This window comes from Bos mutus, chromosome 5, assembly GCF_027580195.1.
Source record: "Bos mutus isolate GX-2022 chromosome 5, NWIPB_WYAK_1.1, whole genome shotgun sequence".
Lineage (NCBI taxonomy): Eukaryota > Metazoa > Chordata > Mammalia > Artiodactyla > Bovidae > Bos > Bos mutus.
The window spans coordinates 35,441,947-35,466,718 of record NC_091621.1 but is presented as its reverse complement, the minus strand read 5'-3'; the positions used below and the strand labels follow the sequence as shown (position 1 = coordinate 35,466,718).

Below are 24,772 nucleotides of genomic sequence, written 5' to 3'. Positions count from 1 at the left end.
GCAGAAGCAGATGCTCTTCTGGAATTCTCTTGCTTTACCTGTGATCCAGCGGATGTTGCCAATTTGATCTTTGGTTCCTCTGCCTTTTGTAAATCCAGCTTGTACATCTGGAAGTTTTCTATGTAAGCTCTCTCTATGTGTACATAAGATGGAGGAGCTCTATATAGTCAGCAAAAACAGGACCAGAAGCTGACTGTGGCTCAGATCATGGACTCCTTATTACAAAATTCAGACTTAAATTGAAGAACGTAGGGAAAACCACTAAGCCATTAAGTGTATGAACTAAATCAAATACCTTTTGATTATATAGTGGAAGTGACAAATAAGATTCAAGGGACTAGATCTGATAGACAGAGTGCCTGAAGAACTATGGACAGAGGTTTGTAGCATTGTACAGAAGGCAGTGATCAAGATTATCCCCAAGCAAAATAAATGCAAAAAGGTGAATGGTTGTCTAAGGAGGCCTTACAAATATCTGAGAAAAGAAGAGAGAGAGGCAAAGGAGAAAAGGAAAGATATATCCATCTGAATGCAGAGTTCCAGAGAATCGCAAGGAGGAATAAGAAAGACTTCCTAAGTGAACAATGCAAAAAAAAAAAAAAAAAAAGAGGAAAGCAGTAGAATGGGAAAGACTCGAGTTCTCTTCAAGAAAATTAGAGATACCACAGGAATATTTAATGCAAAGTCAGACACAGTAATGGAGAAGGAAATGGCAACCCACTCCAGTGTTCTTGCCTGGAGAATCCCAGGGACAGGGAAGCCTGGTGGGCTGCCGTCTATGGGGTTGCACAGAGTCGGACATGACTGAAGCGACTTAGCAGAAGACACAATAAAGGACAGAAATGGTGTGAACCTAACAGAAGCAGAAGATATTAAGAAGAGGTGGCAAGAATACACATAAGAACTATACAAAAAAGGTCTTAATGATCCAGATAACTACAATGGTGTGATCACTCACCTGGAGCCAGACATCCTAGAGTGCAAAGTCAAGTGGACCTTAGGAAGCATCACTAGCAACACAGCTAGTGGAGGTGATGGAATTCCAGTGGCGCTATTTCAAGTCCTAAAAGATGATGCTGTGAAAGTGCAGCACTAAGTATGCCAGCAAATTGGAAAACTCAGCAGTGGCCACACAACTGGAAAAGGTCAGTTGTCATTCCAATCCCAAAGAAGAGCAGTGTCAAAGAATGTTCAAACTATTGCACAACTGCTCTCATTTTGCATGCTAGCAAGGTCATGCTCAAAATCCTCCATGCTAGACTTCAACTGTATGGTCTATTATGTGGTCAATTAAAAAATGTGTATGTTCAAACAGAATGTGTATTCTTAACTATGTCTGTTAAATCAATTTATGCTGTTCAAATCAGCTATGTATTTACTATTTTTTTTTTTTTTTTTTTGCTTACTAGGACACTAACCTGAAATATGAGTATATCTTTGTTACTCTTTATTTTTAATTTGACATTAAAATTTCTTCAATTACAGTATTCAGATACTTTGTTTCATCTATTTTTGGGCTAACTTATTAGGTGCATATAAGTTTGATTTGTACTGTTTGCAGTTGTATAGTGACTTTTTACCTCTAATGCTTTTTCAAGAAAATATAGTCATTATAATTTTATTTTTATATTATGTCTAGCAATGCTATAACTAACCCAACTTTTTCTTGTTTAATATTTGCTGGGTATATCTTTTGTTTCAATTTTTCAGAGTCTCATTTCTTTAGATAAATCCATCATATAATTGGATTTAAAAAATTATATCCCTATTAATCTTTGTTACTACCAAAGTTTGTCCATTTACATTTATTCTAATTGTTTTCCATCTTTTCTTTCTTTTTATCTTCATGCTTTATTCCAGCAGCTCTAATGTGCATTTTATTGTTTTTTTTTTCCTTTGGCCGCATCTAATTTGGTATTTCATTCATCTTCTGTATTTTCCATTTCAACATGTTTTACAATTTCAAAATTTCTACTTAGTTGTTATTCAAAATCTGCCTATTTATTTTGTTTATATTCTTTTTATATTTTCTCATATTTATCATTGCCTTTCATATTTAATGAAACATTTTATTTGGAGTAATTTTATATTCCATCTTTGGCAGTTCCCATATTCTAAACATTTGATAACCAAATATGTGGTTTCTGCTAATTTTATGCTATGTTTATTTGTTTGTATGTTTCATGATCTCTAAGTGTAAGTTCATATTTATATAAAAATCATCCATATGGTTAGTGGTGAACTGCTTAAAAAGTGTTCTTTCCTCTAGAGAGATTTTCAGTTGTTTTTGCTGTAACCTGAAGGGTGTTAATAACCAAGGTCCCTGACTTAAGGCAGGGACTTCAGAATCAGATTCTCTACTTTGAAGCTTCCTCTAGCAAGCTCTTAGTCTCTGTATCATATTGCTTTTCTCAGTATTTGCTCTCAGAGTAACTCCTATTACTATTCCTTGCTTGCTGTTTAGGATTTAGCACATGATATAAATCATATGGGGCTTCCCTTGTGGCTCAGCTGGTAAAGAATCTGCCTGCAATGCGAGAGACCTGGATTTGATCCCTCGGTTGGGAAGATCCCTTGGAGAAGGGAAAGGTTACCCCTCCAGTATTCTGGCCTGGAGAAAACTGAGTGACTTTCACTCACATGATATAATTGTTTATATGTATGTATGCATGCATTATTAGGTATGAGATGAGCAGGGACAGAATATATCTTAGGTCTCGGAGGTGTGTGATTTTGATAGTTCTCATACATCATGAGCTCAGTATTCATTTAAAAACTAGTTTTTATTACTGGATGTGTTTCTTTGTGGTATAAGGACTGTCTAGAAGTTAATCTTCCACAAATGTGGAAGTAGGCACCTGCCACTCTAATTTTTACAACAGACCTCATTCTCTTCTCCTAGCAAGCTACTCTCTAACTTTGTAGATATATTCTATATAATTAGATACATTTACATATCTAGGTGTATTATTCTATATATCTAGGCTTCCCAGGTGGAGAAGGCAATGGCACCCCACTCCAGTACTCTTTCCTGGAAAATCCCATGGATGGAGGAGCCTGGTGGGCTGCAGTCCATGGGGTCGCTAAGAGTCGGACACGACTGAGCGACTTCACTTTCACTTTTCACTTTCCTGCATTGGAGAAGGAAATGGCAACCCACTCCAGTGTTCTTGCCTGGAGAATCCCAGGGACAGGAAGCCTGGTGGGCCGCCGTCTATGGGGTTGTACAGTCAGACACGACTGAAGCGACTTAGCAGCAGCAGCAGGCTTCCCAGGTGGTGTTTGTGGTAAGAGCCCGCCTGCCATGCAGGAGATGTAAGAGACGTGCGCTGATCCCTGAGTAAGGAAGATCCCCTGGAGAAGGGTACTGCAGTCCACTCCAGTATTCTTGCCTCGAGAACCCCATGGACAGAGGAGCCTGGCAGGCTATAGTCCATATGATCGCAAAGAGTTGAACACAACTGAAGTGACTTGGTACTCAGATATATATGTTTTATATTTCTTAGATTATCTTTGCCTTGTTTTCACATATTTATACTAAAAGTTAAGTATGAATATATTTGCTATATTTTTCTATTTTAAAAAATGATTTAAAACTAAATTTTGGGTTATTCACTCCCCATTCATTTTTTGCAGTTTTCAGCTACTCCTGTGCACATAAATCATACTGATGTCTAGAAACATAGACTATGCAAATAAAAGTAGTCCTGTTATCCTTTAAATCAAGAGTAGCAGTGATTATAATGATAGCTGATATATTTGAGTGCCTATGTATCAAACACTACATTAAGGTTTAACATGATTATACTCATTTAATCTTTGCAACAAACCTATGAAGACCTATTATTCCAATTTTATACATGAGGATAAATAATTTGCCCAAGGCTACACAACTTGTATTAACCCAAGTTTTAGTATTTTAGTTTCCCTTCTAAAATATGTGGAAAAAATAACAAACTAAGAATAGTTCTTAATAACAAATACAAGATACTGGCAATAATTACTAGGTTTCCTGCTTATATCTCCTTTTGCAAGTAATGTTGTCTTGGTCTGGGCATATTTTACAAAGTAAGTTAAAAATTGTTATTCTTCAAGATGATAGATTGGTGACTTGTGCAGCTTCTTGCACTTTCAAACACAGGGAGTCTGTGTCAAATTCGGGCTGTGCTAGTTTATTTTGTTAATATCTCTGCCCAGTTTTAGAGAGCCCTGAACGAGTGAATGAATGAATCTAGGCATAAACTCTCAGCCAACTGCTTGGTACTATAAGGCTATACATTCACTTTGATTTTTGTTAGTCTTGTTTATCTAATGGACATGCTTGAGCTTGATCTTTAATCATATGCAGTGCTAATTTTTACAGATATGTCATGTGGCTAAGATGTTCAACTTAGAATATATCCATCTTTAAGCTGGAAGGAGTTGCCATTTCTTCCTCCAGGGGATCTTCCAGACCTAGGAATTGAATCTGGGTCTCTTGCATTGCAGGCAGATTCTTTACCATCTGAGCTATAGGGAAGTCTTTAAGCATGAAGCAGGTTGGGTGGTAATGGAGTCAATGAAAAAAGTGAAAAGTTAAAGTATTAGTCACTCAGTCATGTTTGACTCTTTGCTACTCCATGGGCAATAGGTTGCCAGGATTCTCTGTCCATGGAATTCTCCAGGCAAGAATACTGGAGTGGGTATATTCTCTTCCCCAGGGGATCTTCCCAACTCAGGGATTGCACCCATGTCTCCTACATTGCAGGCAGATTCTTTATGGTCTGAGCCACCATGGGAACCCAATGGAGTCAATATTGTATTTCAAATACCCAGCACTGTAAATGAATAGTACACTGGAACTGAGCCACTAGGCAAATTGAAAATACTAGTGAAGGCAAGGGAACAGCACATATTCTTAAAAAGCAATGTGTACAGTTTAACTTATTTTGACAAAGGAGAAATACAAAATTGACTAAAAATTGTGCATACAGTATGAATTTTAAAATCTTAAAGACAATAGTAATTCTCTCATTCTTTCTCAGAGGACTGTTAAAAGAAAGAATATCTTTCTTTTTTTTTTTCATTCTTGCTTTGGTCTTGATTCTAACTAAGGAAAAGTTCTTTTGGGGGCGACTTTGCCCAAGCAAGGCTTTTTGGCATTAGAGTCAGAAAGAGGGCATCTTTCATTTTTGTTAAGAATGTATTGGTGAGTGAACGCATTAGTTTGACTTTTTTCCAGTATTTTTAGATTCTTTAGTTAACTTCTATTTCTTTTTTTTAGGTACACATAATAGGAAAGACCTAAAACACAGTAGCTAATATGTCTGTTTATTTTATATTAAGAAATTTCTAAATGAAAAATTTTACAGTAAGAAACTGGTTATTGTACATATGAAAATATTTTTTTTAATCAAAGGAATCATCATAGGAGAGAAGATAAATTTGTAAGCAAATGTTGAAGGATAGCAATAGTAAAAGCCATGGTGTTATGTTAAAAAGTAAAATGGAATGCTAACTTGATGATGAAATATGGAATATTGTAATGAGCATTTATTTTATATCTTATCCTAGATTAAAAGACTATATCAGTTGTAACTATTGTCTTTGGTGTCCAGCTAGTTCATGTTGTCATCATTTTTCGGCAGCAATTCCAGTTGCAAGTTGTTATTTAAATGAGTGGCTAGATCTTGATGTGTGATATGTTTTCCACTGCTAAAATGGTTACAAAATCAAGTGCTTCCAATGATTATGTCATTATCATGCTTTATTTAACATCTATTAACTCCAGGCACTATTCTAAGTATTTAACATATTTTTAGTCATTTAATTATCATATGGTAATTGAATAAGTGTCTGCTGCTTCAAAGCTTTAAAAAATTAAATAAAATTTATAATTTATATTGTTCTAGACTATTTTCTTTATTAGTACTGTTACCAGTTTAGACATTCATTACCTTTCTTACTAATAACCCTGCTGCTGCTGCTACTGCTGCTAAGTCGCTTCAGTCATGTCCGACTCTCTTCGACCCCATAGACAGCCGCTTACCAGGCTCCTCTGTCCCTGGGATTCTCCAGGCAAGAACACTGGACTGGGTTGCCATTTCCTTCTCCAATGCATGAAAGTGGAAAGTGAAAGTGAAGTCGCTCAGTCGTGTCCTACTCTTAGCGACCCCATGGACTGTAGCCCACCAGGCTCCTCCATCCATGGGATTTTCCAGGAAAGAGTACTGGAATGGGGTGCTATTGCCTTCTCCACTAATAACACTAACGTGGCCTAAAATTTCATTCTTCCTGTGGCCTTTTCCTTTTCCTGTCTTTTAAAAAATTGTTTGCTTATCCTATATTTTGGATTATTTTCTTCAGTAAAAGTATATGGTTTCAGCTACAGAAAATCATTCTGTTCTTTTTTTTTTTCTTTGCCTTATAAAACATCTGTGCAATATTAGCAGTCAACTCTGCATTTATTTCTAAGTAGTAATGCCAAATGATACATGCTTTAGTGCTTTCTTTATGATTCTGCTATTCCCCATTTTGTTGAAATACAAATATGAAATTTTTCAGGTTTAGCAGAATTAGGTACCCTGTGTGATCCTTTACGGAGCTGCTCTATTAGTGAAGAAAATGGACTCAGTGCTGCCTTTACCATAGCCCATGAGCTTGGTCATGTGTAAGTACCTTCTGTCACGTCAGTAGTGTGCCTTCTACGTAGCATTGCATGAATGTCTACAATTCTGTCTTCAACTGAGTAATTAGCATCTTTATATCTTTACAAAATATTAGTAGTGTAATTTTAACCCCTGAAATGCTAACTCTGGCTCTTTTGTGATCTATGTTAGGTCAGACAGGCTACACAGATCAACAGACTAAGCAAAGAACTAGAACTTTGGAACTCTTTTCTTTCATTTACTGTATTGGATTATATGACAAGCACTTCTGGCCTCTATCCCTTGTTATCCTATGCATGACCAGGTACTGTGCTCTACCGTCTTATGGGAGGGCCTGTAGGATCCCCTGGTTCTAGGGAACTCCCCCAAATATTTCTAGTATCAATTCATTTCTTGCTTTTATTGCTCAGAGCCCCAACAGAGTATGTGGTCTGTGGGAATTTCTTAATCACTGAAATATTTTCTTAAAACTTTTTCTCCCAGATCTATAGGTTTTTTTTTTTTTTTTGGTAAACATTTGGAATTCTCCCATCTGTTCCTATATTATTAAAAATTCCGCTGGGGTTTTATGCTCTAAGAATGTGGAGGCCATGATTTCCCGTGATACCTGTGAAGCTCCCATAGAAAGTCAGAAATCCCTAGAAATTCATCCTCTGAAAAATGATTCCCAATGTACCCACCGTACTCTTTTGATTTTTTGGTTATTTGCTAATAAGGAATTGAAGCTGGAGCTGCTTCTCTTGAACTCCATTGTCTTTTCCTGGTCATGCCTTGACATCCTTAGAGTATTCAACTGGAATAATTTCAGGCAGAGATGATTTTTATTAAACTATTTCCTCTTCAGTTCCCTGTAGCATAGTTATATCTCATGATCACCCACCAAATGCACACTCAGATTTGTATGTGTTTGCTGAAGTAGAGCAGGTTCAGCAGCATGCCGGAGGTATATCATACATTGCGGTAACATCCTGAAGGCAGTGTTTGCTGGTTACCAAGGGCGCTAACTAGTACAGTATTCTTGCAAAGGATACTACCTTTTATTTTCTTCCTGAGAAACTTTTTAGGTGTGTTTAGAATATCAGTAAATAGTTTAATTAAAACACTGATATTAAGTACAAATTTTGACAGGTAAGGACTGAATCAAGTGGTTTCAATATCCCTTCTAGATGTAGTTTTTACTGGGATCCTCAAAAAATATGTAGAATTTGTTGCTGACCAGCAATTTAATGTCATTGCCCTTGTAAAGATTTGATTGCTATTTGGGAATATTTTACTATTCCAGTTCTATCAGTAATTGCTTTATGATTATAAACCAAAAAGAGCAGTTAAGCTGTTTCATGTGAAATAGGGGCTATTTGGGAATATTTTACTATTCCAGTTCTATCAGTAATTGCTTTATGATTATAAACCAAAAAGAGCAGTTAAGCTGTTTCATGTGAAATAGGCAGAAAGCATAAAGTGATATGGAATTAAGAATTAAATAATTTTTTTTTGTTTTTTAATTCTGTAGTGATAGTCAGTAGTCTGGAAGTTACTGTGGTAGAGCCTTTACCTAATCTTTCCACACACATTGCCTTGGGTATGCATGTTGGAAATTATAATTGTTTTATGTGAATGCTGTGTTGATCTTGTGATGAGGTGAGCCAGAATCCAAAGAATTTGATTGTTGAAATTCACATACCAAAGCAACAGACTGTGCTACTGATCAGAGTTATAATCTACTATTTTTTAAACATCATGCACTTCTAAACATGAAGGTAACCCTAGCATTTCAGTACTTTATGAAGAGATCAAGAGTACAAATCCTGATATAATCAGATTGATCTACATTTTAGATTATATTATAAAGTAAGAGATCTGTTTCTAATGTTGTATACGTTTCATTATTCTTTTTTAAGTGTTTATTTTTATTTTTAGATTTAATGTTCCACACGATGATAGTTTTAAATGTAAGGAAACTGGAATTAAACATCAGTATCATGTCATGGCTCCAACTTTAAATTACCACACAAGTCCTTGGACCTGGTCAAAATGTAGTCAGAAATATATCACTGAATTCCTAGAGTAAGTGATTTCGTGTTACTTTAGTTACATAATTGAACATTTATTAGATTATAAAGTTTGAAATGTGTATTCTTTTAGAATAGTTCAATCTCTGTTGAGTTTTTTATTGCTTAAATATAAGTTTGCTTCCACTGTACAAATGGATGTTTAAAGACAAAGAGTTTTATTATTTCATTCTTAACTATATTTTTTTTTGGTGGGGGATTTAAATTCAGAGCTTTTTTTTTTTTTTTAATTTGGGTTCCTGTTACGATAAAAACTCCTTCTTTGGGGGATGCTAAATGGGAATCAAAGCTTCCTTGTGTATTAGAATATCTTCAGAAACTGATATTAATATTTTGAGAGGAGTTTGAGTGGCTCAAGTTTGAGGTGTCCTTGAAGAACAGAGAATAGCTGAAGTTAAATTATGAATATTCCAAATAGTTCCTTAAAGAGCTGTGGAGTCTCTGGGTTTACCTGTCCTTTGGAGGCTATTGCTAGCTCAGATTCAGATTGTTCTGGCCTTGCCTCTTCATCTCCTACATTTCTCTGCTTCCCGACTTATCCAAATGGTGTTTCTATCCTAGTTATTGAAACTGGTTCTAAAAGCAAAGCCAAACTCTTTCCAGGTAATCTTTTGGTGTAAACACAATATTGTTTGATTTTTTTCTACTACATATTCTAATCACCTATTTATACAGTTTCACTTACCTATCTCTGTGAGAACTATGGGAATGAATGAAACCATCTTTTGGAATATATATTTATAAATGTATCCCTTAGTTATGATTAGCAGTGATTATTTATCCTTGTATGGGAACTTGATTTAAAAGCACAGCACATAGTTGCTGATCTGTACATGGTAGCATATGGCTTTGTTCGATTGCTGACTGAAGCACTGATTAAAAATACCAGTAGGTATGCTTATTTTTGGAAGGGGTGATATGATTCTTGCCAATGGGTATTTTAAAAGTTACATGTTCATTTTTTGGGGACAAAATTTATTATGCCCTCTAGCCAGTAAAAAATTCCCCCCAAAATATTTCTTCTAATTATTTCAAATTAACAAATGGTTACTTTTAACTGAATTGGAATGGCTGAACATTTTCACAGTTTTCTATATACTATATATTACTTGACAAACTAGGAGTAGCAAATACACATTTTTTGCCACTATCTACTATTTTGCAAGCTCCTTTAAAGATATTAAATCATGCATTTAATAGCAACTTGCAAGGCAGCCATTTCTACTCTCAATTTGAAGATGAGAAGTCTTAGACCCAGGGAGACTGACTAACTTGTTCACACCATGCAATTCGGAAAGTGGTGACACCCAAATGCAAAGTCCCAAAGCTGGCATTCTTTACTCTGCATTATATTCTTTTCCTAAGAAAATCTGTTTGAGACAGAGACAGCATAGCACTTTCTGAAATTCCTTTATTTTGTTGTCAACTATAAAGGAACTTTCTCAGATGATCTGAAAATGTTACTTTTTACATTTTGACAGATTGGACATTAGATATAGGGCATTCCTGTTGGATAGCAAAGCAGACCAAAAGTGTAGTGTGATCAACATAGGAATGCATGTTTTAAACATTATATTTGATGCATTTTTATTTTTCACTATTCTTTTAAAAAAATTTTACTTTTAAGGCAGTTGTGGGGATTAAATGAGAACAAACACATAGAATAAGTCCTTTATAAACTGTGAAGTTTTCTTATTGACTTTGATGTGAGTTGGTTTTTAAATTATGAAAAAATACTGATGTTCTCTTTGAAAATGCAGAGCTACAGAAAAACGTGGTAAAGAATCTTCTACTGAAATACATCCATGTGTATTCACAATATTTTGTTCCCTGTTGTTGTTGCAGTACCGGTCATGGGGAATGCCTCCTTGACAAACCAAATGGAAGAATATATGATCTATCTTCACAGCTTCCTGGATTAATGTATGATGTAAACAAGCAATGTGAGCTTATGTTTGGTCCTGGATCACAAGTGTGTCCCTATTTAGTAAGGAAAATTATGTTCTTTTGTTTGAAAACTATCATAAAGTTGTAGTTAAGATATATTTCAAAATGTACTTTATTCTCTTGGACAGGTAGTGTGCTGAACTTATCTTCATTTTTAAATATTAGAAAAATTTGGTGTTTGTCAGAAAGAGGTTTTTAAAAAAGGGAAACTATAATTTATTGAATACTTATTATTCGCCAGGTGCTGTTTTAGATGGGCTTCCTTGGTGGCTCAGATGGTAAAGAATCTGCCTGCAGTGTGGGAGACCCAAGTTTGATCCCTGGGTTGGGAGGATCCCCAAGAGAAGGGAATGCCTACCTACTCCAGTATTCTTGCCTGGAGAATCCCATGGACAGAGGAGCCTGGTAGACTATAGTCTATGGGGTCGCAAAGAGTCACTCTTTGTTAGTCACAACTGAGTGACTAACTTTCACTTTCACTTTGTTAGATACTTAAAAATTATCTTTCAGTTCAGTTCAGTTGATCAGTCATGTCCGACTCTTTGCGACGCCATGAATTGCGGCACGCCAGGCCTCCCTGTCCATCACCAACTCCCGGAGTTCACTCAGACTCAGGTCCATCGAGTCAGTGATGCCATCCAGCCATCTCATCCTCTGTCGTCCCCTTCTCCTCCTGCCCCCAATCCCTCCCAGCATCAGAGTCTTTTCCAATGAGTCAACTCTTCGCATGAGGTGGCCAAAGTACTGGAGTTTCAGCTTTAGCATCATTCTTTCCAAAGAAATCCCAGGGCTGATCTCCTTCAGAATGGACTGGTTGGATCTCCTTGCAGTCGAAGGGACTCTCAAGAGTCTTCTCCAGCACCACAGTTCAAAAGCATCAATTCTTCTGTGCTCAGCTTCCTTTATAGCCCAACTTTCACATCCATACATGACCACCGGAAAAACCATAGCCTTGACTAGATGGACCTTTATTGGCAAAGTAATGTCTCTGCTTTTTAATATGCTGTCTAGATTGGTCATAACTTTCCTTCCAAGGAGTAAGCGTCTTTTAATTTCATGGCTGCAGTCACCATCTGCAGTGATTTTGGAGCACTGTTTCCCTATCTATTTGCCATGAAGTGATGGGACCGGATGCCATGACCTTCGTTTTCTGAATGTTGAGCTTTAAGCCACCTTTTTCGTGCTCCTCTTTAACTATCATCAAGAGGCTCTTTAGTTTTTCTTCACTTTCTATCATTAGGGTGGTGTCATCTGCATATCTGAGGTTATTGATATTTCTCCTGGGAGTCTTGATTCCAGCCGGTGCTTCCTCCAGCCCAGCGTTTCTCATGATGTACTCTGCATAGAAGTTAAATAAGCAGGGTGACAATAGCAGCCTTGATGTACTCCTTTTCCTATTTGGAACCAGTCTGTTGTTCCATGTCCAGTTCTAACTGTTGCTTCCTGACCTGCATACAGATTTCTCAGGAGGCAGTTCAGGTGGTCTGGTGGTCCTATCTCTTGAAGAATTTTCCACAGTTTCTTGTGATCTACACAGTCAAAGGCTTTGGCAGAGTCAATAAAGCAGAAATAGATGTTTTTCTGGAACTCTCTTGCTTTTTCGATGATCCAACGGATGTTGGCAAATTGATCTGTGGTTCCTCTCTGCCTTTTCTAAAACCAGCTTGAGCATCCAGAAGTTCATGATTCATGTATTGCTGAAGCCTGGCTTGGAGAATTTTGAGCATTACTTTACTAGTGTGTGAGATGAGTGCAATAGTGCGGTACTTTGAGCATTCTTTGGCATTGCCTTTCTTTGGGACTGGAATGAACACTGACCTCTGAAAAAGTTGAGTTGACATTTTTATTGACTCTGTAGCCAAGATTTTGTCTTCTTTTGGGGGTAAATTTAGGATTTAGTTCTAATAAATGTCAATACTTTGGTGAATCCATGCCTTGCTTTCCCAAGCAGAATACTCATTTCATTTTCTTCAATCCTGTGCAGACCTTTGCCAAATTGCTTACTATACTATTAGATTGTGAAGATCATTGAACCAGGAATCTCACCTTGTTCATTCATTTAAATAAAGATATACTCCAAGGATTTAGTTCAGATCTGTTGTATAATAGGAGCCAAAAAAACAAATGTTTACTGATGGTTGAATGAGTGAATACATGAATGATTTATGAATGAATGAATGGATGTATGAATAAATGAAAGGTACTTAACAATGAGCACAGGGACATGTAAAGCATACTGCATATAGTGAATATTATTCCTAAAATCTTAAATTTATTTTTTATTTTTTTATTTATTTTGTATGAAACGAGATGCCAGTCCAGGTTCGATGCATGATACTGGATGCTTGGGGCTAGTGCACTGGGACGACCCAGAGGGATGGTATGGGGAGAGAGGAGGGAGGAGGGTTCAGGATGGGGAACACATGTATACCTGTGGCAGATTCCTTTTGATATTTGGCAAAACTAATACAATTTATAAAGTTTAAAAATAAAATTAAAAAAAAAATCTTAAATTTAAAATGACAATTATTTATGTCTTTAAATATCCACTCTGAAGAGGGGAAGATTTACGTCAATTATTTTTTATAAAAAAAATACATTTTTTTTTCATACTGACTTGGATACTGAATGAACTCTGAATTTAAATTCAAAGAAAGAAAGGGATTATTTTGGGCATAGCTCCTGTGAGCCTCTGTGGATTTTCATATCTTGTGAAAACTTCAGAACCCTATGTTCAAAAATTGAAAGTATGCATTATATTTACAAAATAGGAAACCAAGATACATTATACAGTTTTTCTATGCACATTATTCATACATTCCACTGTTGGATCAAAAGGACTTTTGGAAACTCCTTGTGAATAACATTTAACAACAAAAAATCCCTTAGAAAAATGTCTTGCAAAGAGAGAGAAGTATCTCAGTAATTTTGAATGCTTCACTCCAAGTCATCTCTTCCATTGTTCAGTGTTTGATGATAATCCAATTTTTTAAAAACTAAATGTTGCCATTTTATGTGTTTAGAGGAAAATTGATGACCAAGACTGACTTAGTAAAGGTTATTATGTGTATCTGTGTTAGTTGTTCAGTTGTGTCTGACTCTTTGCAACTCCACGGACTGTAGCCCATCAGGTTCCTCTGTCCATGGAATTTGCCAGGCAAGAATACTGGAGTGGGTAGCCATTCCCTTCTCCAGGGGATCTTTCTGACTCAGGGATCGAACCCAGGTCTCCTGCATTGCAGCCAGATTCTTTACTGTCTGAGCCACCAGTGAAGCCCTAGTAAAAGATTATTACTGATTATTTCCAGCTCTGACCATGAAACCAGGAAGTATCTAGGATCAATGTATAAATCAATGCATGATACTGAATTGATCTGGTTGTTGTAGTGTTATTTTTACTCTTGCTTGTCTGCCTTTTATTACTCTGCAGAAACAATGCAGGCGTCTCTGGTGTACCAGTGCAGAAGGAGTTCACAAGGGCTGTCGCACTCAACACATGCCACTGGCAGATGGAACAAACTGTGGTCCTGGGATGGTAGGTTTTCTCGAAGGGTGAGTTTTGTATCAAGAGATTATCCAAGGATGTGATTGCTCTGTGTTTCAGCACTCTTCATTATTCACCGTCATATTTTCTTCTGCTAGTTGAATTAATGTTTTTGCTGTATTTGTTTAATGTATGTTTTCAAGTGAACTAGAATTTCAATTTTATCCTTTTTTCAAGATAAAGCAGATGGATATTATAGTTACATAATTACATGGACATTTACTTATGTAAGCATATTATAGTCTTGTTATTAAAAATGTGTCTAGCCATAAGTATTTCAGAAAATATCTGAAATACTCCCAAATTTAAGGATTTACCATTGTATACATTTCTCCTAAAAATTCAGATAAATATAAATGAAAGTTTTAAGTTTCTTCAGAACTTTATTGGTTTTAGTGTTTTAAAATACATTGTATCTCTAAGACAAAATGTCAATCATACTGCATCTTTTCCATTCTAGCATCAGTGATAAACTTATGTAAATCTGCCAACATGATGTGAAGTGACTGGGTTCACCATGATAATGAAATGTGATCTATTACATATATTGATTTGTGGATATTGAACAATCAGATCAGATCAGTCGCTTAGTTGTGTCCGACTCTTTGTGACCCCATGAATCGCAGCACGCCAGGCCTCCACATCCCACTTAGTCAAGTGTGTGATCCTTTTAATGTATTGTTGAATTCAGTTTGCTAATATTTTGTTGAAGGTTTTTGCATCTATGTTCATCAGTGACACTGGTCTGTAATTTTCCTTCTTGTGATACCTTTGTCTGGTTTCATTATCAGGGTGATGCTGGCTTTGTAGAATGAATTCCAGAGCATTCCTTCCTCTGTAATTTTTTGGAATAGTTTGAGAAGAATGGGCTTCCCTGGTGGCTCAGCTGGTAAAGAGTCTGCCTGCAATGCGGGAGACCTGGGTTCGATCCCTGGGTTGGGAAATCCCCTGGGGAAGGGAAAGGTTATCCACTCCAGTATTCTAGCCTAGAGAATTCCACAAACTTGTATAGTCCATGGGGTCGCAAAGAGTCAGACATGAGTGAGTGACTTTCACACTTCCAGAAAAATAGGTGTTACTCTTCTCTAAATGTTTGTTAGAATTCACTTGGGAAACCATCTGGTTCTGGACTTTCAAGAGTTGGGAGTTTTTAAAATTATTGTTTCAGTTTCATTACTAGTGAAGTTCATAAACTGGTATTTTTACATTTTCTTCCTGATTCAATCAGGTAAAATTGTACATTTCTAGGAATTTATCCATTTCTTCCAGGTTGTCCATTTTATTGGCATGTAAGTGTTCATCGTAATCTCCTAGGATCCTTTGTGTTTCTGTGGTGTCAATTGTAACTTCTTTTTCATTTTTTATTTGATTGATTTGCTGCTGCTTAGTCGCTTCAGTCATGTCCGACTCTGTGAGACCCTATTGACTGCAGCCTGCCAGGCTCCTCTGTCCATGGGATTTCCTAGGCAAAAATACTGGAGCAGGTTGCCATGCCCTCCTTCAGGGGATCTTCCTGACCCACGGATTGAACCATATCTCCTCTGCTGCAGGCAGATTCTTTACCACGGAGCCACCAGGTTTTAGCCTTCTCTTATTTTCTTGATGGATCTAAATAATAAATTTTGCTTATCATTTCAAATATCAGCTCTTAGTTTCTTTGATCTTTTCTATTCTTTTTTTGTTATCTACTTTATTAATTTCTTCTCTTTCTGATCTTTATAATTTCTTACCTTCTACCAACACCGAGTTTCATTGGTTCTTTTAATTCTAGTGCCTTTAGGTACAAGGTTGAGGTATAAGGTTTATTTGAGATTTTTCTTCTTCCCTGAGGTAGGCTTGTGATGCTACAAATGTTCCTCATAGAACTGTGTTTGCTTTCATTACATCGTTTAGATTGTTGTGTTTTCATTTGTCTCCAGGGTTTTTTTTTTTTTTACTTTAGTGACCTATTGGTGGTTTAGTAGCACAGTGTTTAGCTTTCACACTGTGTCTTAGTTTTCTCTTTGCAAAATGTTTCTTGTAGTTGATTTCAGGTTTAATAGGGCAATGGCACCCCACTCCAGTACTCTTGCCTGGAAAATCCCATGGACGGAGGAGCCTGGCAGGCTGCAGTCCATGAGGTCGAGAAGAGTCAGACATGACTAAGCGACTTCACTTTCACTTTTCACTTTTCATGCACTGGAGAAGGAAATGGCAACCCACTCCAGTGTTCTTGCCTGGATAATCCCAGGGACGGGGGAGCCTGGGGGGCTGCCGTCTGTGGGGTCACACGGAGTCAGACACGACTAAAGTGACTTAGCAGCAGCAGGACTGTGGTCAGAAAAGATGCTCAATATGATTTCAGTCTTCTTGGTCTTATTGACTGCCAGATTCTGTCTTGTGCGGAGACTGCTGGCCACTTGCAGGTTTGATGGGGTCCTGATGTGGCTGACTGCATGGTCAGTGGATGCTTGGTCTTGGTGCTGGCTCACTGGTGGTTGGACCTCGATTCCAGGGCAGTTGGCTGAGGTTCCCAAGAGGTCCCAGAGCTAGTGCCAGCCTGCTGATGGCCTCCTGATGGGTGGTCCAGGTCTTTACACAGCTGGCTATGGAGCCATGGTGTTCCCAGGAATGGTGTCTGTGGGGTCCAGGGAATCCAGGTGCTTGTCCCTGCCCACTAGTGGCTGAATCTGGCCTCAGAGCTAGTAGTTGCCCATGGCGAATGGAGCTGGGTTCTGGGGTCCCTGTGTACCTGGGATGTCCTGGAGCTGGTGTTAGTTTCCTGGTGGGTAGGCTAAGGCCCAGGAAGCCCTAAGACTGATCGGATCTACTGGTGGCTAAACCTGGTCTGGGTTCCTGACTTCAGGGCCCTGCTGGTCCCAGAGTCAGTGTGGGCCAGCCGGTGGTATGGCTGGAGCCCAGGGGTTACAAGCGCTGGTACCTGCCCCCTGTTGGATGGAGTCTTCTTTGATGGCTGGCTGCAAATCTCTTGGAACTTTGGGGTTAGTGATGATCCACTGGTGGTTGGGGCTGGGTCCTGGGCCCTCTGGTGGTCAAGACCAGCTTTTGGAGTGGCTGGGGTCTCAGTAGGTCCTATGGCAACTGGATGGCTAGAAGATGGGTCTGTGTTCCCTCCCAGGTAATTGCTTGCCATGGGGTGACCCAAAGTATGTGCCAGCAAGCTAGTGAGTGGGGCCAGGTCCTGATGCTAATAAGCTAGCAGGAGTGAAAGTGGTGCTTGCCAGTACCAGTGTCCTCGTGGTGGGATGAGCTCCCTAAAATGCCTTCTGTCAGCTTCTGTGTTACCAGGGTGAGGCCCAGATGCTTTCTTTCTTTTTGGGAAGCTCTCCAAAATCAGCAAATGGGTCTGACCCAGGCTTCTTTCAAATTTCTGCTTCCTCTCTAAGTCTTGAAGCATGTGATATTTTGTGTGTGTGTGTGCCTTTTAAGAGTGGAGTCTCTGTTTCCTACATTTTTCTGACTTTCCTGAAAGTAAGCCTTGCTGGCACTCAAAGCCAAACACTGTGAGGCTCGTGATCCTGGTGCAGGACTCCCAGGCTGGGGAGCCTGCTGTGAGGTTTAGACCTCTGGGTCCTTGGGAGAACCTTTGTAATTCTAATTATTCTTTCGATTGTGGGTTGCCTACCCAGGGGTGTGGGTCTTAACTACACTATGTTTCCTCCTACCCAACTTGTTGTGGTTCCTTCGTTATATCTTTAGTTATAGTCTTTTCTTCTGGTCTTCAGGTCACTCTCATTGATAGTTGCTCTATAAATAGTTGTAATTTTTGTGTGTCCTTAGGAGGAGGTGAGCTCAGGGCCCACTATCTTTGCCCCATCTCCTGTCTGTTCTTTATTTTAAAGTAAATGAAACTATCTAGTATACTCTCTCTTGGCTAGGAGCTAGTGGGTCAAGCTTCTTTTGTTCAACATGATGGTTTTGAATTTTATTCATATCATTGTGTGCATCAATACGTCTTCCTTTATGTTGCAGTTTAATTCAGCTGTGCCATAATTTGTTTACCGTTTTTCTGTTGATAGATAGTTGGGTCATTTCAAGTTTGGGGCTTTTATGTATAAAGCCACTGTGAGCATCCTTATATAAATCTTGTGGCCATATGTTTGTATTTCTCTAGAGTAAATTGTTAGGTTATAGGGTAGGAGTGTGTTTAACTTCATAAGAAAGTACCAAACTATTTTCCAAAGTACGTGAACCATTTTAGACTCACCAACCAATATAAGAAAGTTTGAATTGTTCTGTATTCCCTGCCAATTTATTTTGTTAGCCTTAACAAACTTTTAGCCATTCTAGGGGGTACGAAATAAAGTTTAATTCTTATTTTGGCTTGTATTATCTTAATTATTATCAATTTTGAGCATCTTTTTTTTTTTATTAGCTCACTTAACTATTTCCCCAATGAGACAGTATGAAGAGTATGGGTTTGTTGAAGTCCAGGTAAATATGGTGAGATACCAAGACCTACTTTAAAACCCATGTAGATTAAAAGTAGAGGTGACATTTGGCATAAAATATAAATCATGCTAGGTATAAATTCCCTTTAAAAAAATTAACTGAAAATAGTGAGTCCCTATACATTAGCCATATTGAGTATTAAGAGGTCCTATTATTCAAGGAAAGTTTAAACAAATATCCTATAATTTTTCCTTTAGTTCTTTTATCTTGTGACTATCTTACGTGGGTGATGTCTGTTAAATGCTTTTCGTAGAAAATCTATTTGCATGTAGACATGCTAAACCCATCTGACAATGAGTTAATTTTACTGCACAATGAACAACATAGCATTCTTTTTCATGGTCTGTTCCTTCAGAAACAAATAAATAAAAAGGAAATGTGCCAGGATTATTTAAACATTTCTGGAAGATGCCCACAAAATTTACATGCACACAGTATATTTTATTTTGAGATTTTGTTTTTGTTCACTTCTAGTATGGCTTTCTCATATTAAATGATTTGTTCTAATGGAGGGCACAAAGCATTTTTTTTTCTGATAATAATCTTGGTTATAGGATTAATTCATTCAACAAAAATTTGTCAAGGGCTTCCTACATGTCGGATACTATTCTAGGTGCTCAGAATATATCAGTGAACAAAAGAGGAATGATCCCTGCCCCTGTCCTGGAGCTTATATTCTAGTTGGATACTGCAGTATTATGAACAATATAATGGCACCATGAATAAGAGAAATAGAGCAGAAAAGGGATTAGATGTTGTGTGATAGGAGAGGGCAGATTTGCAATTTAAAATATGATGGTAAGGGTGATCTTATGGGAAGTTGCCTAATGAGCTGTTTTAAAGGAAGTGAGGGAGTTTGCTATGAGGACATCGCAGGGGAGTTGAGCTCCAGGCAAAGGGAATAGCCAGACTTCTAAATCTGGAATTTTCCTAGAGTGTTCAGGGAAGAGCAAAGATGACATTTCGACTGGAGTGGAATGAAGAGAAAGAGAGAGAGAGAGAGAGAGAGAGAGAGGTGTGTGGGAATTACTAGAAAAACTTTCAGGTGTTACGAGAATTTTGTGTTACTCAGAGTGAGATAATTGAAAGACTTGACAGAGGAGTCACCTAATTTGACTTAATTTTTAAACTATGTTAAAAAAGGATCATGGCTGTTCTGACAACTTTTGAGACTAAACTCTAAGGGCCAAGAGTAGACAAGGAGGAGATGTACTCAGGGAGCTGTTGGAGTAAAATAGATGTTGGTGGCTCAAATCAGGTGATGATTAAAAGTCAACTTTATATATGTTTTTAAAGGAACTAGAGCATTTGCTAATGTATTAGCTATGGAATATTAGAGGAGGAAGAGATAAGATGACTATGTATTTGGCTAATAACTGAGATCCACTCAGCAGATTTTGAGGGGGCAGGTTCAACTTTGGATATGCTATCCTTGAAGTGGCTATTAGACATTGAAACAAAAATGAGGAAGCAGCTGTCCATTGAGTTTGGAGTTCAGGAAAGAGATCTGGACTGGGAGTGACTGATGAAACAGATGACTAGAGGACCATGGTCTGAGCCCAGAGACATTAAGAGATTAGAAAGAAGAAGAAATTGCAGAGAGAAATCATTAACGAGAAAAGAAAACCAAGAGTGGGTAGAGTCCTGGAAACCAAGAGAAGAAAAAGTGTATCAAATAAGAAGAATGATTAGCTATGTCACATGCTATGTCATATAAGGCAAAGAAGGCAGAGACTGAGAACTAGCCACTGGTCATGGTGTCCTGGAGGCCACTGGTGATGTACACACAAGCAGGTTCATGGAAAGTGGGATGTGAAAGCCTCTGGCTACAGTCAGGTAATGGCACCCCACTCCAGTACTCTTGCCTGGAAAATCCCATGGATGGAGGAGCCTGGTAGGCTGCAGTCCATGGGGTCATGAAGAGTCGGACATGACTGAGGGACTTCATTTTCACTTTTCACTTTCATGCATTGGAGAAGGAAATGGCAACCCACTCCAGTGTTCTTGCCTGGAGAATCCCAGGGACGGGGGAGCCTGGTGGGCTGCTGTCTCTGGGGTTGCACAGAGTCAGACACAACTGAAGCGACTTAGCAGCAGTGGCAGCACAGTCGGGTAATGAGAGAGAAGAGGTGGAGAGAGTTAGACCACGAACAAAGACAACTCTTTGAAGGAAAAATAGGACAATAAGTGCTGAAGGAAATGAGATCTAATATTTTTGTTTAAAAAGAATGAGTGGAGTACTTCTCAAACTATCTCTCGTAAAGGACTAGTATTCTTTTTAAAATATTTCTGGTCATTTATAAACATGCTATTGTACAAAATGGTAAAAATGAAATGAAGAAAGACATTCCAAGTGTGAGCCAATTTTTCCTATGGAAAACAACATGGTGGTTCCTCAAAAAGATTAAAAATAGAAACATGTGACCTAACACAAAAATTTCTGGGTATATATCCAAAAGAATTGCATTATTCACAATAGCTGAGAAGTAGAAGCAACCCGTGTCCATCTGTGGATATATGGATAAAGAAAATGTGATATATACATACAATGGAATATTTTTCAATTGTTAGAGGAATGAAATTCTGACACATGCTGGAACATGGATTAACTTTGAGGACATATTGCTAAGTGAAATAAGCCAGTCCTAGAAAGACAAATTGGCTTCCCAGGTGGCGCTAGTGGTAAAAAACCTGCCTGCTAATGCAGGAGACTTAGGAGACAGGGTTTGATCCGTGGTTTGAGAAAAGCCCCTGGAGAAAGGCATAGCAACCCACTCCAGTATTCTTGCCTGGAGAATCCCATGGATAGAGGAGCCTGGCGGGCTACAGTCTATAGGGTCGCACAGAGTCGGACGTGACTGAAATGACTTAGCACGTGTGCAGAAAGACAAATACTGTATGATTTCAGTTATATGAGATATACAGAGCAGTCGAATTCATAGAAGCAGTAGAGTGGTGGTTGCCAGGTTTAATGGCTGCAGCGTTTCCGTTTGGGAAGATAAAGAGCTCTATGTGATGGTTGCACAGCAATGTGAATGTTCTTAATGCCACTGAACTCTACACTTAGAAATGGCTAAAAGAGTACATTTTGTTGTGTGAATTTCACCACAATTAAAAATAGAACAGGGCTTCTCTGGTGGTCCAGTGGTTAAGAATCCTCCTGCCAATGCAGGGGCATAGTTTGATCCCTGGTCAGGAAAGAATCCACATGCCGTAGGGCAACTGAGCCTGCTTGCCTAGACCCTGTGCTCTACAACAAGAAAGTCACTGCAATGAGAAGCCCACACACTGCAACAAAGAGTAGACCCTGCTTACCACAACCAGAGAATGGCCATGACCAGCAACAAAGACCCAGCACAGCTGAAAATAAATGAATAAATAAATATTAAAAAATAAAACATAAGCTGATTTTATAATTATTAACTTTAATAAACAAAATTAATCGGTCAAAATCTTCTAAGTCTTCTGAAAGTTTCTAAATGCTTACTTTCATCTTCTGTACTCATTTTCTCCCAGTTGACAGTGACTAGTTCAAAGACCAGCATCTGTGCATGGACTACAGTTTGATTAGCTCTCATATAGTGGCAACTGGAACAGTGATGATGTAGGACAGATGGGAGAATTGCTGGAGTGGTGAGAAGAGATGAGATTAGGTGCACGATGGAGGGACTGATTTTGGATTTTTCATATCTACTAATGGGCAGGAAGGCTGCGTACTGGGCAGAAGGGATGGTGGGAGATTTTGGGTGTTGGGTGGGTGGAAGAGGTTGTGGGACATTTTGGACACATTCTTTTGTAGATTTCTACTTTCTTGATGAAAACAAGAAACAAAGTGATCTTTGAGACTTTGAGTAAGATAGAGTAGAAAGTTAGCCAAAAGAGTAGGAGAGTGATAGATACCTTTGCATAAAAGGTAGAAACATGGTTATATACCATATTAATCAAATATTTGTTTGCTTCTTTTTCAAAAACACTTTCCATTATTAAGTTTTCCCCATAGGTATAGGTCTTCCCTCTCCAGTGAGACTTCAGCTCTCATAAGCACAGTAAATTTCCTGTTCTTTTTTGCATTCTGTTGATTTGTTTGCAGTTACTCAGTATATACTCAGGAAATATTCACAAAACAGTATCAAATGTAATTTCATTTCTGAATTGATAACATTCTGCTTAAAGTTGTATGCATTTTCTTCTACTGGTCTTTCTGCTGTTGTTATTATTACTGTGATGTCCTAACTAGATAACACACGAATCATTTCTTTTTGTGTCATTTTCATAGCATTGCCACCATGGGCTATGTGTAAATAAAGAAATGGAAACACGTCCTGTAGATGGCGATTGGGGACCATGGGGACCTTACAGTTCTTGTTCAAGAACATGTGGAGGTGGAATCAAAAGCACAAGCAGGCTCTGTAATCGCCCCGAGTATGTCTTTTTTATGTCACTGTAAATTAAGATTATCTCAAGGCACCAGAAAGTAAACATCAGTTTCATTCACTTCTAAAACTGGAGGTCAGTCTGTAAGTTTCTGAGATTCAGAAAACTTCTGGAATACTTTAAGCCATATTACTCTCTATCTTGGTAGATTCAGACCTTAAAAAAAAAAAAAAAGTAAAATACTTTTAAGAATTTGAGTTAAGACAGCCATTTTCTTTCTTTTTTGATTTAGTGTAAATTTGAGAAATAGTTGCAAATAACGACAGTAATATAATGGCATTTTTACTTTTACTGTGCTTTTGTTGAAAGAGCCTGGCCCCTTTCAACTGTGCTTTGGTTTTCCTGGGTAAAATAGGTAGTTTTGTTACCGGTTCTTACTGTTTGGTATAATTTGTCATGTCATATTTTCTTTTTCTTATTTTCATCTTATAGTTGCTTCAGTGTCCTTAGCTTGAATAAGTACTGAAGCACAGATCCTGCTCACCAAACTATTTAAAAGAATTTAGGCATTCCATAAAAATTTTTAAAAATGGCTCTCTTATTATAGATATAAATAAAGAATTTTTAATGCAGAAATATGACATTGTATGAATAGAGTATGACTTAGTTTATTTGAATTTTAAAATAGTTGAATTATGCTGAAAGTCTTCATATAAGTTTTTAATCTTCCAACATAAATTGAAATGGCGTTGGATGTCTATAGATTGATACCATGAAATTCTTTGAACTGAGTGATAGGTAGGATATACACAACAAAGAGTCATATATACTTCTTTTTAATTTTAACATGGTGTCATCTTCGTTTGTGATCATCTTGGGCTCACTCTATATGTCTCCTTGCCTCCAAAATGAATAAACAAATCCCCACCATTAGTTCCTTGTTAGTTAATCTAGTCGTGAATAAGACATCATTTCTGCCCTCCGGGCCACAATGTCCATGTTCAAATGGATTTTCTATAGTTCCTTAACCACAGAGTTGCTTCCCAATCATGTTACGTACTTCTGTTAAAAACAAAAAGTGTTAGTGGGACATCAGTGGTTTTCCAGATCCTGGAAAGGGATGGAACAGTTTTAGAATGAAATGGCAGAAATAACCTTGTACTGATGTGCTTTAAACTGTAATGAATTTGACTAGGCCAAGAAACGGAGGCAAGTACTGTGTGGGCCGCAGGATGAAATTTCGATCATGTAACACTGATTCATGTCCAAAAGGCAAGCAAGACTTCCGTGAGAAGCAGTGCTCTGATTTTGATGGTAAACATTTCAACATCAATGGTCTCTCCCCTAACGTGAGGTGGCTTCCAAAGTACAGTGGGAGTAAGTAATTAGAATGTTTTTTTGCTGTGAACAGTTTTGAGACAAAGGAACACACAGCTGTGTTCGTGTCCACCCAAATTTGACTTTTTCTTACAGTTGCTGTAAAAGATCGTTGTAAACTCTATTGTCGGGTGGCTGGAACCACTAGCTTCTACCAACTGAAGGACAGGGTTGCCGATGGTACTCCTTGTGGAACTGAAACAAATGACATCTGTGTTCAAGGCCTGTGTCGGGTAAGTAAAATTACTGCATTTAAAATGACTTTCAGAATACTGTTTTCCTTCTATTTTTCTAGCCACATATTACTTCTGCAACTTGATATACATTCTTATGAATTTCAGTGCAGCATCCTTTGTTGCTAC

At 37.9% G+C, this 24,772-nt stretch overlaps 1 protein-coding gene across 7 annotated transcripts in view; it reads left to right on the top strand.

The window, feature by feature from the left end:
• Nucleotides 1-24,772, top strand: part of ADAMTS20 (ADAM metallopeptidase with thrombospondin type 1 motif 20) — a 218,601-nt gene that overhangs the window by 71,861 nt on the left and 121,968 nt on the right. For 5 of the 7 annotated variants that reach the window (XM_070370646.1, XM_070370645.1, XM_070370643.1 and 2 more), the window contains exons 8-14: nt 6,544-6,649; nt 8,565-8,711; nt 10,562-10,703; nt 14,094-14,198; nt 22,936-23,081; nt 24,229-24,410; nt 24,507-24,643. In XM_070370646.1, the coding sequence (XP_070226747.1) occupies nt 6,544-6,649; nt 8,565-8,711; nt 10,562-10,703; nt 14,094-14,198; nt 22,936-23,081; nt 24,229-24,410; nt 24,507-24,643 (965 nt within the window). Of the gene's footprint in view, nt 1-819; nt 1,146-6,543; nt 6,650-6,818; nt 6,952-8,564; nt 8,712-10,561; nt 10,704-14,093; nt 14,199-22,935; nt 23,082-24,228; nt 24,411-24,506; nt 24,644-24,772 lie in introns of those variants that run through there. The other 2 variants (XM_070370648.1, XM_070370647.1) reach the window with 2 other exon arrangements.